This window comes from Lissotriton helveticus, chromosome 2_1 (assembly GCF_964261635.1).
Source record: "Lissotriton helveticus chromosome 2_1, aLisHel1.1, whole genome shotgun sequence".
In the NCBI taxonomy this organism is placed as follows: Eukaryota; Metazoa; Chordata; class Amphibia; order Caudata; family Salamandridae; genus Lissotriton; species Lissotriton helveticus.
Window position 1 is genome coordinate 513175052 of NC_136059.1, and position 18129 is coordinate 513193180.

General features: G+C 43.7%; 1 protein-coding gene across 1 annotated transcript in view; it reads right to left on the reverse strand.

Moving 5' to 3' along the window:
- The window catches only part of LOC144820131 (A disintegrin and metalloproteinase with thrombospondin motifs 6), a 463746-nt gene that overhangs the window by 151717 nt on the left and 293900 nt on the right, over positions 1–18129 (reverse strand). The window contains exon 9 of the mRNA XM_078677765.1: positions 9384–9522. Coding sequence (XP_078533891.1) covers positions 9384–9522 — 139 coding nt within the window. The remainder of the gene's footprint in view (positions 1–9383; positions 9523–18129) is intronic.

Here is an 18129-nt window from a genome sequence, read left to right on the forward strand (position 1 = left end):
GCGAGGCTGTTGTTACTAAAGGACATTCCGCCACCGGTATATCGCTTCTTCCCGAATGGGACAACCTGAGTCTTCTTCAAATTGACTTCGAGTTGGTTCTTGGTCGTATATTGCAGCAGTGTGTCAAGCAGCCTTTGCAACCCCACCACGGTGTGGCTAAACAAGGCTAAATCATCGGCATATAAAAGATTGCTCAAGACCGTACCTCCTACTTTTGGCGAGTGGCTATTTACGCCGTCCAGGGTACTAGACAGATCAGCAATGAACAGGTGCTCTTATGTGATGATGAAAGAAACAGAGACACTGTGAAAACAAGTAATTGCCTAATTTCACACAGTGGGGCCAAGTGGAAGCAGGGATTGATGCAAGGTTTCCTTGTTTCAGGTTGTGTAATTCAAACATTACATGGTTATCTCATTCTCTCTCCCATTTTAATCAAAGTTTAATGCTTTGTGATTAGTTATTTGAGGTGCTAAATCAGTGCAATGTGTTAATACGGATTTATGGCAGTAGAGTTTTGGGAGGGTGATGGTTTAATGCAAAAAGATAAAATGAGAAACAGAGCACCCACCCGTGGCCAGTGCAATGTGACAGTGTACTACACATAGCTAAGAGTCTTCATTGATTGTCAGGCGTTCTTGAATTATTGAACATCCGCTCCTCACCATCTACCTATTCATTAAGCCATGCAGCCCTGTCTCCAATTTCCATCCATCCATTCAATAACAGGACAAAGTTCTATAATGAAAAATGAAATGTGTTGTACAACACACCATATATACGATTGTTTTATAAAAATGATTGGGGAAGAATCTCCCACACCCCCTTTGCAGTGGTAAGATTTGCTGACTTTGCTCGCTTGCTACAAGCAGTTTGGGGCTGGCACGTAAAATTTGCCGGGGCTGCATTTGCTTTCGAGTACAGCCCTGAATTAGTCCATTGGTTGTCCTGTTTCTACTGAAACAGTCTCATACAGAGGGTCAGGGCAGCAACACAGACAATCTATCTCTCTGTTGTCTGTGTTGCTCCCTATCTGCCATAACAAAAAAAGCACTATGATGCGGACACCCCTGAGAGCGTCATAGCTCCTTTTTTTGCCCCAATCCTCCGTTGTCCGTGATGACTCCCCACCTGTCCTCCGTGTTGCCTTCAACCCCTGTGTTGACTCCAACCTAACAATAAAAAAATACACTGTGACGTAGCAGCAGCTTTTTTTTACAACACACTCCATTGTTCGTGTTGGCTCCTGAGTCATCCTCCCTTCTGCCAGCAAAAAAACCAAGCATTAGCAAAGCAAAGAGGTCTCGCCTATATGAGATCCATTGGCTTTGTCAATGTTTTTTAGGCATGTTGCAAAACAGCATGGCTGCTGTACAGCATGGTTGAAATTAAAATATAAAAGTGCTATGGCGCTGTCAACACTGGCATCATTATAGCACTTTTTTTCATTACTCTCAGCCATGTTGCACAGCAGCAGCCCTGTTGTGCTACATGGCTAAAAAAATTGACAAACCGAATAGAGCTCACATAGGCAAGACCTATTGGATTTGCCAATGTTTGTTTTATGTTTAAATGGCGCTTTCTCTTTAGGGCACACATTACATAACGCCGCCCGCAACCCTCCAATAAAGGGAAAGAGGGAGAGAAAAAGTGTCTTCTGTCTGTCCAAGTGTCCTTTCTCATGCTCTCATAACCCCCCTTTAGATTAAACCACTAAGAGAAGGGGCAGATTTGGAAAAGACACCCAACCCTCTGCCAGATTTCCTTTTTTTCAGTTTTATGTAGCACAAACTCAAATCAAAGGTAATGGAACGCTTTAATTGAGCACAAGTTACATGACACAAGGTTACATTCATTTTTTAGGCACAAGGAGATTACGTGTTTTGCCCAGAATCACAGGAGGTTGAGCGGACACACAGGGGATAGTTCTCTTTTTTGGAAAGTAGTTAACAGCCCATGCTGCTTAGATGGCTCAGGCCCAGTTATATGCCATCACATCTTGGAACAGCAGTGGGTCCACCATTTTGATTCTGTTTACAACCAGGGAGTTTGCAGGGGTGACATAACTTTGTCTATAGTGGACATAGCTTGCGACTCAGTGGTTTTTACCTTTGAAGAAGTCACGCAGGGCATTCTGGCCTTGTCAGCCAATAAGGCCCCTGGGCCTGACAGTATCCCACTAGATTTGTTCAGGCTAATATGGAGGTTTGGGTTCCACTTTTGACTCAGGTTTTGAATGCAGCAGCTCGGGAGGTGATGTTGCCCTCCTAGTCCACAGCCGCGATCATCCCTATTTTCAAGAAGGGTGACAAGAACAATACACAATGCTACCGCCCACTATCTTTATTGGACGCAGTGGTAAAGGTCCTGGGGAGGGTGATTTTAAATAGATTGGGGGAGTGGGCAGAGGAGAACAGCATTTTTAGTGATGTTCAGTATGGTTTCAGGGTGGGGAGGTGTAATGCAGATCAGAGCCTGAACCTCCATTTAATTATAAATAAGTACACGGTTGCCCAGTCTGTATCTCCACAGCATTGATGGACTTAACATCCACATTTGATATGGTAAACTGTGTGAAACTTTGGGCTCTGTTTAGTGAGCTGGGGGTCGACCCAAGTATTGTGGCCCTGTCAGCCAATCTACATTCTAAGACTTCTGCTTCAGTGCGGTTTTCCCTGTGGGCTGCTTCTACTCGCTCATTCCCTACTAGCTATGGTGTCCGCTAAGGGTGCATTCTCGCCCCTTTCTTGCTTACCTTATACATGAATGGGCTAAAGTTTACTTTACTATCAGTCTCGGCGGATTGCCCTAGGGTTGGAGATAGTTCACTTCCTGTGTTATTATACGCAGATGACACGTTTCTTATGTCCCGCACCGCTCATGGGTTGGATCTATTTTTTGCCAGATATGTGTAATTTATGGGGAATTTAGAATTTTTGGTCAACTTCTCAAAGTCTTACATTATGGTGGTGGGCCCAAAATCCACAAGTGGTAAGTCCTTTACGGTGGATAATTCCACTATGGGTAAAGGTATGGCATTTATCTTACCTGAGTGTTTTATTTGATGCCAAAAGCTCTTGGAAGCCATTAATTGAGACCAACAGATCTGAGTTTATTAAAAACCATAGGACGGCTTACAGCTTTGCTAGCAGGTTAGGCTTGTGGGTTCCAAGGGATATTCTAAATATCTACTAGGCTAAATGCAAATCCCAACTCCGGTATGCCAGTGAGGTTTGGGTGTATGCAAACTTAGATAGAAATCAATCGGCAGAGAATAAATTTCTACGCCAGATGGTACAGGTTCCACATTCTTTTCCAGCATTTTCGGTGCAGGTGGAGCTTGGCCTTGGACAAGTGAAAGACTTGGTGTCCTTAAGCCCCTTATTGTGCTTGATTAGGATTTGGTGCAGGGAGGAATTAAAGCTAAACTGGCTGATCCTTGCAGACTGTTTGGCCCTCGATTGGGCACACAAATTGCCATGGATAGCCTTTGTTAAGGAAGCTGTTGTTTCCCTAGGTATGTCCGATATTTATGAGGACCTACTTCCCTCGCTATGGGTGAGTTGGGGTGTGTTAAAAGGCTATTCTTGGATCGTCCAATCTGGAGAGGGAGCACCTTCAGCTCCTGGTTAAGGCAGGAGCCAGCACTTTGGGCTGCCCCTCCTGGCCCAAAAAGACCACAATCCATGAGAGAGGCCTATGTCATGGCGGATACGCATATTCTATGTTTGCCTATGACATGAAAATCAGCATTAGGGGTCCAGACATCAGAACAGTTGGGGAACTCAGGGTAGTGGTGCAAGTCCATTACCATGCTGAGGACTTTCCTGTCCCAACAAAAATCTAGACTTGCTTATATTTCAATATTTTATTTTTGATATTCTGTCCTTGATATTCTGTACCATCGACATTGGTGATTTGGTATTCAAGGGGCACACTGCATAGAATGCTTATAGGAGATAAAGAACAGAACGATATAAACAGCATGGCGATTAAAACATTTTTTCTTATGCAAAATAGTCTCTCATACATTCCAGTGAAGTCCAGGAGGTGAAATTATATACTAAGTGCCATATCATGATCAACTGCCATGGCTCAGCACCGAGGGCTTGTTTATTTGAGCTTGAAGTTTCTAAAATGCATACATTTAACCCAGTATTTCTTCAAACCAGTGCATTGTTTTCAGACAGCATAGTACAGAACAGAAGGAAGCAGACACTGCTCACTGTTTGAAAGCTGTGCAGTTTGAAAATCATGCTTTAACGGGGAGAAATAGTGATTTAAATTAATGCACTTTAGATATTAGACATTCCCAAGTGCAGCAAAATTAAACTTCTCACACACACATACAAAGTCCTGCACAACACAGAACCAGACTACCTGAACATCCGCACTACCTTTCACCAACCCCCCAGACACCTATGCTCTGCTTCACTCACACTCGCAGACATTCGCTGCATCTGCAAAAGCCAGACTGGAGGCTGCTAATTCTCCTAAATAGTACCCAAGACATAGAACGACCTCACTCAACATATCAGAGCCTCCTCCATACTTCTTGAGTCCCACAAGAAGCTAAACACCGATAAGCACCTTGGGGACCACAAACCAACAAACATGCTCAAGTGCCTGAATACCCTCTCAGCTAATTAGTGTGCCATTCAAATCAATTTAACATAACATAACATAACACAGTGCAAGCAGATGAAAACAGTCACTCTGCAATGCACTGTAATGCAGTGTAATACATCTCTAGGTGGAGATTTTGCATATATTTAAGACTAGGTGAGAATACGTATTGTGGACAGCCGTTCGGTCAAGTCATACAGTATGAATGCTTAGCCTTTAGGTGAAAAGGTCTAGTTCAGATGAAAAGGACTCATGCTGTCTGCTTGAATGCTTAAGAACCCCCTAACCTTCATCACATCCTTTGTCTAGAAAGGTTGATTTAAACTCCTAAAAGGAATGACTGCTAACAATTACAGTGAAACATGGTACTTCAAAATTTGACATATTTACATTTCATAATATGAGACATAAAAACGCGCTTACAAATGGCTAGAGCTCTGTAACTGAAAACAAACCCCATAGTGGTTTGATGACCATCTCTGCTCTACAGATTGGCAGCTGCTTCGCCGAGTTTAATTGCCAAACAATTTGTATGCTTTCAGTGGCCAAAGGCAAAATTACATGGAGTACATTTTATTCTTAAACTGGACATCTAAAATTGCATACACATAAATGCTATATCCATTTTGAAAGAAAAGCCACAAAAACAAATGTGGGTTGAGATTACAGCAGTAATTTACAACAATGCCAATATGTGGTAAATGTTGACTCAATAAACCGGCGCACGCTGGTTAACCCAGACATACTTGCTAAGCTCCTTCTGAATATCATAACAGAGTCTCCTAAAAAGCCAAACATGTTTGCCCTCAAAGTAGAAGTTATGTCTGGCGTGGGTTTTGAAATGAAGCTTATTTTTTTCTTAGCTACCAGTTTAAAATTTGAATTGAAATTAAAGTATATAGTGTGTAATTCAGAGGTGCTGGAACAATTTTCAATATGGGGATGCTGCCATCAATGTATATCACTGAAGTCATAGGGGTTGTGAAAAATCCAAGTGTCACAGACAGAACAAGTATATCACATGAGCCACGCACAGTAAGAGTGTTGAATATAGCAGAGATGCTTTTTGGAGCATATGCGCTCCAGTATGTTAATAAAGCATGGTGCGGTAGCACAGTGTTATTTACAGAAAGCACATTTTCCAATGAAATGGCCAATAAACTTGCACAGGCATGTAGTTTTACTGGTAAAACTATAACGCAAAGGATAATGTGTAGCAATTGGGATTCGGCGAATATTTATCATTTGTGCAGCACCAAGTAAAGTGTGTTGATTTTGTTTGATCTCATTAAAATCTTTTTTCATCAAGCTTCAGAATTACAAAAAATGTGTTTCATTTGTTCTTTCGTTCCTGCTGATAAATACTCAAAGTTTTGTGAAGTTCATGTTACATGTATTTAAGTTGTGTTGTGTGTTTGAAAAAAAATCACAGCCTACAGCCTTACCTTTCACACTTTCTGTACCCGAGCAAGATTGTCACATAGATCACTTCACAAACTCCTCTCACTTTGTAGTAAGAGAAAGGAAAGTAAACGACAGTCTCATGTTAAAGGAATGAGCAGCAATTTGTCAGGAAGCATATTTTGTTTTATTTACTTATTATTTATATCAGATCACTTAACATACAGTTCAAGGTCGTTCCATACATGTACATATAAGTATACAGATCAAACATAGAGGTGCATCCAGATAAACATATCTGGAAGATCATTAAGCCGTCAAGGTAGGTACAGGGCATTGTAACAGAACAAGATTAAGGCGTGCGTGACAAGGAGGAAGCGTAGACAATCAAATGTCCGCCTAAGGGTTTATGGTTTAGGTCGTTTGAGTATTAAAGTATTTGTTGATCACAAGGTATTTATAGTCCCGTTTGAAGCATGTCAAGGATGAGTTACATCGGAGATCTTTAGGGAGTGCGTTCCAGATATTAGGAGCATTTCCAGAGAATGAGCGAGTCTGAGAGGATTTCTTTTTCAGTTTGGGAGGGATGAGAAGAAATGAGTTGGAGCTTCTCAGAGCTCTGGTTCTTCCTGCTTTGGAAAGTTTGGAACCTAGGTAGTTTGGGTTCTGAGTGTGAAGTGCTTTGTGGGTGATGCAAGCTGTCTTCTATATACATCTTCCTTCGATGGGAAGCCAATTGAGGTTCTTGAGGGCCGGTGAAAAGTGCTCAAATCGTTTAACACCTGTTAGTAGCCATGTTGAGAACTGTTGTAAGGGGAGCAAGGTGGGTTTTCGAAATTCTTATGATGATGGCTTTTCCATAATCCAGTTTTGAGAGGACAAGCATAGCTTTACATTTGACCTCTAACTTTGAACGCCCAACAAATTGAATGTTTAACATTAATATACATTTATAAAATATTAAGGTGGTGCAACTTCAATACAAGTATTGCAATTACATTTTACCCTTGTTTAGGGTGGTGCCCTTGGACAGTGAGCACCGTTGAAGTTTTGCACACAAGATATTGATTGTTTCTTGAATTATTGGTTGGACTTTACTTGCGTTTTGGTGCCGGGGAAGGAATTGGTCCACTGTCTGTTTCTCTATGTTCAAATTTAGGGAAGTTGCACTAGGGAGGGTAGCATATAGGTAGGCATTTTCCATGTGACCTCCGGATGCCAGCGACAATTGGTAAAATAATTTATCTCATCCATCCTTTTGTCAATGGGCACTGGAGTCCTTCCTCATAGTCTCTGCAATGTAGGGTACCACGGCACACAGCCAAAGAGACCAGGTGAAGCTGTGTTGCATGGATCTGTGTCAGAAAACAATTAGCCTCTCTTTAATCTGTGCCTGCCTCACTGACTGCATCCCCTTAAGAGGGAGAGATCTTAAGGTTAGAGGGAATCTAATGTCACTTTGACACAGTACAAATTGGACACCACCCTTTACGGGGTGCAGAGTTTAAACTCCTTCTGAACAGTGTACATTTCATGGAACATGCTCCGTAAAGAGATTGAGGATCCTGTTTCTCCTCAGAACTCCCTTGCCTGAAAGCACCAAAGGGGAATATACAAAGAGAAGGGGAATAATTAGCTTGAGAAAGCTTAAACAAGACAATGTAACATAATTGTTTGTAAGTAGAACGTCAACAATTTTTCAGCCAATGACCCCATGTGTAGACAATGTTTGATTCCTTGTTGATTTAAGGGATCATTACCATGACATCAATGAGTTTAAGAATCCAAGCACTAGGGCATAAATAAGGAATCAAAGAATTAGAGAATGTTTTTCAGATTGAGACAGAGGAGAGGGGAATATGCGGGGTGAAATACGAGGTAGGAGGGAAGGGAAAGGAAAAATTGTCAGAGACAAAGCTTACTGAAACAAGCACCTCTCCTATGTGAACATAAGGGTACAGCAGGACATTTTTAGGTTTTGCCTGAGACAGTGTGCATGAGCTGTTAGTGAAATCCTTTGTCAACAAAAAAAGCTTAAAAATTGGCTAAGACCCCTCTCATTATTTACCATTAATTACCAAGGGTTGGCTTCCACGTAACTCTTGTTTCCTTGCTTTCTATTGGTCACTGCCTCCTGCTCGCCTCCTACTTACTGCTGGGTCTTTAAGTGTTTGTCCCTACGGTGGAGCATGGACCAAGTACAGTTTCCTGTCTGCGGCCAGTGTCCGTCCTCTGGCTGCACACTCGGCAGGTATTTTTTCAACTTTTTTGACATGCAGTCTATATGAGTGCATGTGTCTCCGATGCCTCCCTCCTCCTACCATCCATGCTTTTGTCCCCCACTTCATCTGCTTTCCATTTTGTTCCCTCCTCCTCTTCCCATGTGTTCCATGCCTCCCCTCCTGTACTGCCCTCTGTTGTGTTGCTGCTCCCCACACACCTTTCTTGTGTTGCTTGACACCCCGACTCCTCCCACCCTCTGTGGTGTTACTGCTCCCTCCCCTTCCACAACACCTACCTCATGTTTCGTGTCTTCCCACCCTCCTCCCCATGTTTGTTGTGTTGCTAACCCTACTCCCTCACCCCACAGTTCACCCTGCCTCCGCCAAACCTCCCACCCCCCACAAAAATCATTAAACAAAACCAAACAGCTCATATGGATGCAAATACTATTTGGGTTTGTTTACTGTTTTTAAGACACATTGCACAGCTGATGTTCAACCTGGCATAAAGAACAGTGCTATGCAAAACAGGATGCTAATGCTGGCATTTGGTTTTGATGAAGCTACATTCCAACAAGTCTAATTGAATAAGGCAATGTTCTGTCCAGTGAAGCATTTCACATTCTCAATTAGAAGCAATTAAGGAGCTTGGCTGTTGGAGGCTCTAGCTAATTTTAATGTTACAGGTTGCATACTATTTTGCTGTTTACACATTAAGAAATTGGAGAACATTAATTTTAGGCACTTCTCAAATGTGAAAAGCATGACAAAGCTGTGGATAAACAACTACCTTTCATTTTTGTTAAGTGGAAAAAATAGTTTAAAATCACTTGGCTCTATTTTTGAAAGCAAGGTTATTCATTGAATAGAATTGTTTTGTTAAAATCTCCTTTGCACATGTAACAGGCATACATACAAAGAGGTGTTGGGTACAGGTTGAGCTTAGGTCCCATAATCCCCTTCCTCCATTTTTGAGCTGGTGCATTCGCATTTTGATAATGTCAAGTGGGGTGAAATGTGCTTGTTTGTTCTCACATGATATACATTATGGAATAGAGAAAAGTAGATCCCCTGATTTATCTGTATGTATTTCCTGCTCAACAATGCATTTGGCCCCTGAGGTATCTTACTTACCCCCTGAACAAGTTGCCGAGCAGACTGACCATGGCTGGTGATTCCATGAAAAGCCGACTTCATTATCGCCGCTGCCCGTCCGAGTGATTGGGACATTAAACGTATAGCGAATGCCCATGTTCTGTTCCTGCAGCAGGACCTGCGATTAAAAGCAACAGCTTCTAGCATTACAATGGCTGGTGAGAGCAAGAGAAAAAAGATTGAATCTAGGTATGTCTTGTGCGAAAAATAGAAATGCAATATATCAAGCCATCATAGTGATTTCATGTACCCAGAAAACGATTTTGGGCTTATTTTTAAACATATGAACACATGCTGCTTTTATTACTCACAAGAGAAGGTTCATTTCACTTTCAAGAAAGTGTGTCATTTCCCCCACACATCAGTACTGATGTCTTAATAACCCCATGGCGAAAACCGAGACACAAGACCTAGTAGTGCGGCCGCCCTCTGCAGATAAAACCCATCTGACTAGCGGCTGAGACAACCATCAAAATGATAGAAAGGTCGGACTGATGGGAAGAGAGAGACGGTGTGCTCACAACTGTGGGTGAGAGAACGAGACATGAAAGAAAGTGAGCGCATGAACCAGATGGAGAGAGAAACCGACAGGGAGGAGAATAGACATCAAGAGTGAGACATCTGTGCCATTGCACAGTATATCTTCTGCCTGGTATTCATTATGATGTATTAAGGGGATTAGGTGACTGAGTAAACAAAAAGCACATACGAAAGGATATGTTGGGTCGGGTGCATGAACGGGGGAGGGGAATTGCGGATATAACACAGAAGACGTGTACGGGCGCACTGTAAGTGTTCCGGGTGTAGGTCATTCAGTTTTATGTTATGTTGTTGACTACATATTAAGTAAGTTAAAACAGTACATTATGATGTTCAATCGATTATTGGACAAGAACCATGTACCAGTTGAAATTGGTCGATGTGCAGGTAGTAAATGCGTGATCCATTTTTATAACGCCATGTTCTGTCTTGTATTAACAATGTGGACTAACACAGAAAAGAAAATAATACACTGTAAACTAAAAATTGTTGTAAAATCAATAAAAACAAAGTTAAACAAAAAAAGAGTGAGATATCTGTGTAAGAGAGAGGAGAAAAAGAGAGACATGGAAAAAGGGATGGAAAGAAGTGAAAGATAACAGAATGAGAACAAAAGAGACACGAGTGAAAGAGAAAGAGAGAGAATAAACACTGATTGAGTAGATAAGCAAGATTTTAGAGAAAGAGAATGAGACGAAGAAAAAGGAAAATACAGAGGAACAGACGAGAGTGAGAGAAAAGTCAGCATTAATGACAGAAACCTTGAGAGACAGTGAAAAATAAAGAAGTGATAATAAAGAAAGATTAAGACGGGCGAGAGAGTGGTGGAAAGAGATAAAGGCTCATATTAAGCTAGAAAATAAAATAGAAAGACTGGAATAGTTAGCAGAAGAGAGTGATATTAAATCAGAGTGGCAGAATGGAACGAAAGACTTGGGGCCTCATTACAACGTCAGTCGGACCAACTGTTCGACCGCTGTCCTTGCGAGCCCTTTCTAGCCACCGAGGCAAGGAAGCTTCCCCCTGCTGTATTACAATGCAACTACTGCTACCACGGCAGTCGCAGCTATGGCGAGCACATATCCCTGAATCTGTGGGGATATGCCTTGAAATTCATGTACCTTATTGCTGGAGTGTGGTACAATGTGCACAGTCCAGTCAATGGGGATACATACCGTAGCAGGCCTTACCTGGATTCCAGCACCCACAGGATTGTTGTCATCAGGTTTGAGCTGCCCAGGTGTCGGGGGGACCTGGAGGAAAGGATCCACGATGGAGACTGCTGGAGAGAAGCAGACTGGGGTGCATATGCATCCCAAATCCTTCATTTCAGGTGGTCAGACTGCCATGGTCGGGTCGTCTGAAAGCATCATCATAATCCAGACAGCGGTCGGAGATCCCTTTACTGTACTATGGAAAAAAATATTTTCTCCTACCGCCAAGTTGGTGGTCAGAGAACAGGTGTCGAGTCAGCGGTCTTTCATCGGTCGGTCAAAGGATGCCTGCACTGTAATCCGAGGACGGACCAACTGCTTCCTACGAGACCGCCTCCGACAGGACAGCGGAAGATGGTCTGACTGGCATCGTAATGAGGCCCTTAGTGAGAGACTGAAGTTGACAGGAAAACTTCCAGCCATGTATGCTGAGCAGAAATAGGGTGCCACCCATACAATAACCATACAAAACAGAGAGTAAAACATCCTTCCAATACAAAGCCCTACAAACCCTAGAAATTGTGAGTACAAGTTCCCTGGTAGCAGACCCCCTGTACAATAAAAGACAAGATAATTCTGAAGCACAGACCCCAAATCTGCCAATGAAAGAAAATGTGAAACCAAAACAGCGACACAGAACCAAATTAAGGGGGTCATTAGGATGACGGGCGGACTTTGTCCGCCTGCCATCCTATCGGATAACGGGACTGCCCGCCATAAGGGCGGGGGTACCGTGGGGGGAATTAGGATGCGCCCGCCACTGTGGCGGGCGCATCCTGTATTCTTAACATTGCGGCGGGCGGTGCTGAATGCACCGCCCGCCGCAATGTAAAAAATACATGTTGTGCATTTCAAAGCACAACGTGACAGGCACCGCACGGTGCCTGCCACGTTGTCCTTTGAAATGCAGGGGGGTACCCCCCATGTGCACCCCACAACCCCCTGGAGTCCTTGGGGGCCCGCAACGGGCCCCCAAAGTAGACTCCGCATGCCTTTTCGTGGCGGCAAGGCATTGGAAAATGCACGTGGTAATATGGCTGGCGTTGTCTGATAGACACCGCCACCATATAAACCCTTTGCGACCGGGGCGGAAGAGCGGCGGACATTCTTTCCGACCGCCGCGGACCCCCAAGCCATACTAATATGGCGGGGGGTCATTCCGGCAAGGATGGCGGGGGCGATCCGCCCGCCATCCTAATGGGCCCCTAAGTTCTAGAAACTACTGTATGTGGACAAAATATTGAATTATAAATATAGAGATACGCAAATATAGAGTTTTTTATATCGTGACACATAAATATCATGATGCAGAAATATAATTTACAAGGTTATCTGTGTTTTTAATATTGTTTTAAATAATATAGTTGCTATAAATATAATTTTTTAATTATTTGTAGGTGTTTTAGTTCATATATTAATTTTCTAAGTTAAATATTGTTTGTATAATGGTTGGCAATATTTTTCAATAGAGTTTGTAATTTTAAGTTATTTTGTCATTTTTAATTTAATTCTTAATAGTAATTTATAGTGTTGTATTGGGTTGTGAGGTTTGTAGGGGTACAGGGAGGGAAGTTAATTAAGTACAATTAATTAATAATACATTTTAATTTAGAAGTATTTAATTGATAATTATGTAACTTGTGTAATTATAGTTTTTTTAAGTTATATTTTAGTTGTGGGTTGTTTGGTTTGTAGGGGTATAAGGTGGCATGTTAATTAAGTAACCAATGAACATTAATTAATTATTAATGTGTTATTAATTATTTAATTGCGTGTTAATTATTCAAATTGTGTAATTATTATATTTGTGAAGTTATATTTTAGGTGCAGGTTTTTGGGTTTGTAGGGGGTATAGGATGGGAAGTTAATCAAGTAATAATTGATTATTAATTAATTGTCAAGGTATTATTAATTAGCTAATTGATTGTTAATTATGTAAATTGTGTAAATATTTTTGTTAGTTTTCTTTTGGGTGTGAGTTGTTGGGCATGTACAGGTATAGGGTTTGAACTTAAGTAATAATTAAAAAAAATATCTTCATTATTAAATATTTGATTTATTATTAATTATGTAAATTGCTTAATAATTATATTTTCTTTACAGTATATACTAGGTGAGGGTTGCTGTGTTTGTAGAGGCATAGGGTGGGAAGCTATTTAGGATAGACTTAACAATTCATTATACCCTATTTGTTGGTCCGACCACAGCGTAGTCGCCTTTGATTTCATATCCCCTTCAGCAACTAGTAATAGAGCTTCTCACCCTCTGCATGAATTCAGAAATTGGAAAGGGGTATTGGCTGAGATACTAGCCAGAACTTTAAATAGTATACCCTGTGTAATCCAAGAGGATTCTGATAGTGGGGCAGAGGCCTTTGCGACATGGCTAGATATTGCAGCAAAGTGCCCCCCCTAAAGGCAAATATGTGCAAAAAAGCACTCATCATCAGCTCCTTGGTACAATGATAGACTTAGGATGCTTAAATAAGCTTGCCGCCATTTTGAGCTGGTTTGGAGGATTACCCTAGATGATCAAGAGAGAATTCTATATAAAATGTGTATTAAAGAATGCAAGCTCGCATTTATGGAAGAAAAGTCTAAATATTGCACCCATATAATTGAAAACTCATCCTCCACGTAAGACCTCTTTGGGCTAATACAACTGCTTTCGGTCCTCAACCCAGAGCAGAACCAAAGATCTCATAAGCTTTTTGTGACCAGCTAGCAACTTTCTTTCACTCCAAAATCATGGGCATTTATAGAGGTTTTGACCCGAACCTTTTGGTGCCTACCCAGTCAATTGCCTCCAGTTGGCTCAGTACAACGTTACAAAGAATGCCATCTGGATCAAGCCTGGAGACCAAAGGTCTCGCTGTCTTTTCTACTCTCTCACCCAAGCTGACTGCAGAATATTTCATGAAAACCTTTGCAGGATCACCTTTAGAAGCCTGCCCTCCTGCAGTTCTTATCATGGTGACCCACATTATAGGCGACCCACTATGAAAACTAATGAATGATGTGATCCTATCTGGATCCTATCCTTGTAGTTGGAAGCAAGCTATTATTAGGCCTCTCCTGAAAAAACCGAACCTAGACCCCACAGATTGTATTGTATTGTATTGTATTGTATTTCGATTTATATAGCGCACGATTCACCCAGGGGTCTCAAGGCGCTTGCTTAGGGAACCCGTCCTGGTATTCCCCTGTGAGAGAATACCCCGGCAGGGTATTCACAAGGTGAAAGCCAGGCATCCCGCCGCGAGGGGCCGTAGTGGAGATTAAGCAAGCTATTGCCCAGAGTCGCAGAGTGTGACCCCGTGAGTCGAGTAGGCACCGGAGCGAGAATTGTCGAGTCCGTGGAATTTTTTTGAGCCCGAGACCCGCCGAGGCGGGGAATCGAACCCTGGTCCACGGCTGATCTCAGCTTCCGGGTCTGCCGCCTCTAACCACTGAGCCACACTTCTCCACCATGAACTATCACCCCATCTCTTTGCTCCCTGTTCCTGCAAATATCTTGGAAAAACACCTTAACATCCAACTAATGGAAGCTGCAGAACAGCAACATTGGCTTAACAACTCCCAGTTTGGTTTTAGGAAATACCATGGCACAGAAACTGCCTTAACCCCTTGGCTGCGGCGGTAATTCCGCCGCAGCGCTAGGGGGCAGGGGGGGCCGCGCAGCGATCCAATGCTCGTGACGGAACCGCTCCGCCACGAGCCTCGGGCACGCTGTGCTTGTGACGGAGCGGTTCCGTCACGGCCCCGCCCGCTCAATTGAACGCACCGCGCAGGCGCGAAATCAGCGCCGCGCAGGCGCGCGAGCGGGCAGTGACGGAACAGCTCCGTCACCAGCACAGCGCGACCGAGGCTGGTGACGGAGCAATTCCGTCACCAGCATGGAAGGGGTTAATATTTATTTATTTAGTTATTCATTTAGCGATTTATAGAGCGCCTGGTGACCCGGAGGCATCCCCGCGCTGTAGCATTTGTGGAGGCCAGAGGGGAGAGGAGACTTTATTTTGGGAACAGCAGCGTTTTCAATTTTTTCCGGAAAAGGAGATGGCTGGGTTCCTGCCTCAGGGGGCGAGGAAGTGAGTTCCATCCTGAGGATGCTTTTACAGAAAAGCGTCTACCGCCGGTGCGTGCCTTCCTGTATCTGGGGACGTTGGCCAGACGCTCATTGTTCGAGCGTAGGGATCTGGGGGCCTTGTAGGGGGTAACCAGGTCTCTCAGGATAGCAGGGCCGAGACCGTTGATAAGTTTGTGTGCGGTGCACAGGGCCTTGAATTCTACCCTTTGTCGTATTGGAAGCCAGTGGAGGGCCTTGATCGCTGGTCTGGCTGAGACTCTGGAAGGGAGATTCATAAGGAGCCGGGCAGCTGCGTTTTGCGTACGCTGAAGTCTAGCCATAGTGGCTTCAGGAGCTCCTAGATAGACCGTGTTACTGTAGTCTAGCCGCGCAAGGATCAGGCCTTGGACCAAGAGTTTCCTAGATAGGGGCGGAAGTAGTGGGAGGATCCTGCGGATGGAGCGCATGAGACCAAAACAGGTGCCTGCTGTTTTGGTTGCTTGGGTTTTCAGAGACAGCTCGGGTTCCAGCCAGACTCCTAGGGTCTTAATTACTTGTTTCGGGGTGGGTACTTCCCCGAAGACGTCTGGCCAGACCGAAGAGGGGATGGTGGTCCATTGCTTGCCCAAAAGCATGACTTCTGTCTTTGATCCGTTTAGCTTGAGCGATGACTCGCACATCCAGTGGTGAATTTGTTGGAGGCAGTTCGGCAGATTGTCTGGGTGATTGTCCAGATGTGAGAGTGAGACGACCAATTGCGTGTCGTCCGCATAGCTCACTATCTTAATCCCGAAGGGGGCGACGACATCCTCGAGGGGGGCCATGTAGGCGTTGAATAAAGTGGGGCTTAGGGATGACCCCTGGGGGACTCCGCTCGCAAGGGGGAGGGAGGCAGAGTGGGAGTTGCCATCCCATACCTGGAACGAGCGCCCTGAAAGGAATGATTCTATCCATGTGAGCGCCGAACCTGCGAGCCCTGCCACGGCCAGCCGATGGAGTAGGACACGGTGGTTCACCGTGTCGAAGGCTGCGCTGAGGTCCAGGAGGATCACTGCCACTGACCCTCCTGAATCCAGGATGCACCTTGCCTCCTCGATGACAGCGAGAAGGGCGGTATCTGTGCCGTGGCCCGGGCGGAATCCAGTTTGTGACTGCCGCAGAAGGTTGTTTGATTCAAGGAACTGTGACAGTTGCCCATTGACCAGTTTCTCGGCCATTTTGCTGACGCATGGGAGGAGTGAGATTGGCCGGTAGTTCCCCATGTCGGCGGGGTCCAAATGAGGTTTTTTTAGGAGTGCCTTGACTACTGCACTCTTCCAGCTTGGGGGGACAGAGCCTTGAGATAGCGAGATGTTTATCATCTCCGTGATCGTAGGCACGATGACAGGGGCTACTGTTTTCAGGAATCTAATGGGGGCAGGATCTAGGGGGGGATATCAGCCACCGACTATAATATCAGCCACCGACTATAACAGGCGCATGGTGGATGAAGGACAAAGGGTGGCGCTGATACTCCTGGATCTGTCAGCAGCATTTGATACCATCTCACCTGCACTGCTGCTGGATAGACTCTAAGCCATCTCTCATCAGGCATTAGCCCTCCTGTTCTCTTTGCTTAGAGAAAGATCCCAAAAGGTGAAATTACAGCACGTCCACTCAGAGGCCTTTTCCTTACCTTGTGGAGAGCTGCAGGGCTCATTGATGATCCCTACGCTTTTCAACCTCTATGTGGCACCGTTAGCAGCTGTAATCCGTTCCTTTGGATTGGAGGTAGTATTGTAAGCTGACAAAACTCAGATCATGGTTTTAATCCCCAAGAACTCATGTTCGATAGCAGAGAACACCTTTGGTTGCATGACTAAAGTGGCAGATTGGATGTCATGTAACTTTTTGAAACTTAATGGGGACAAGACGGAAGTTATGATTTTCGACCCAGGGACAACAAGAGGGGATAGTAACTGCTGGCCACACTCCTTAGGAATCTGTCCTACTCCAGGCAAGAAGGCTAAGAACCTGGGAGTACTGATGGATACAGAACTTAACTTTAATGTCCAAATAATTCGCACTATTTCTACCTCCACCTGGATTATAAGGATGCTGAAGAAAATCTTTCCTTTCATCCAGCAGGCAGCCCGTAAGCAGGTAGCTCTTGCCTTAGTAATGTCCAGACTTGACTACTGTAACTCGCAGTACCTGGACTCAAACAAGAACACGCAGCATAAACGCCAGGTGGTGCAGAATGCATTGGCAAGTCTCATTTTGGACATTCCCAGAAGGCAGTCTGCTAGGAAGGGACTAGAAACCCTGCACTGGCTCACTATCAATAAGCGTATTAACTTCAACTCTTACTGCATGTACATAAGGCGCTTTATCTTCCATATCCAACAAGATTAAAAACCTTGTCTAGTTTATGGTCAACTAATAGGGTTATTAAAATATGGTATGTGTTTGTAGTTAAGTACTTTCCATACTGTTGAGCATACTCGAGTGGGAATAGTAAATTCACCCTTCCCAAATCCACCCCTTTCCTTACTGTTGCACAGACTGGAGTTGAAATGGTAAATGTTATCTCTCTGAAGTCACACGCTTTCCTTACTGTTGTACAGACTGGAGTGGGAATAATAAATGTAAACCCTCCAACATCCTACACTTTTCCTACTGCTGCACAGAGTTGGGGGCAGGAATAGTAAATTTAACCCCTCCAAAATAAAACCCTTTTTCTACTCTTGCACAGAATGGGGAGGGAATAGTACATTTACCCCCTTGAATTCCAATGCTTTCCCTACGGTTGCACAGACTGGTGTGAGAATAGTGTATTTTTTATTTTCTTATTTAAATACTTATTTTTTAAATTGTTAAAATATATATTAGTATCAATTGTTTGATTGTTTAATGTTATATAA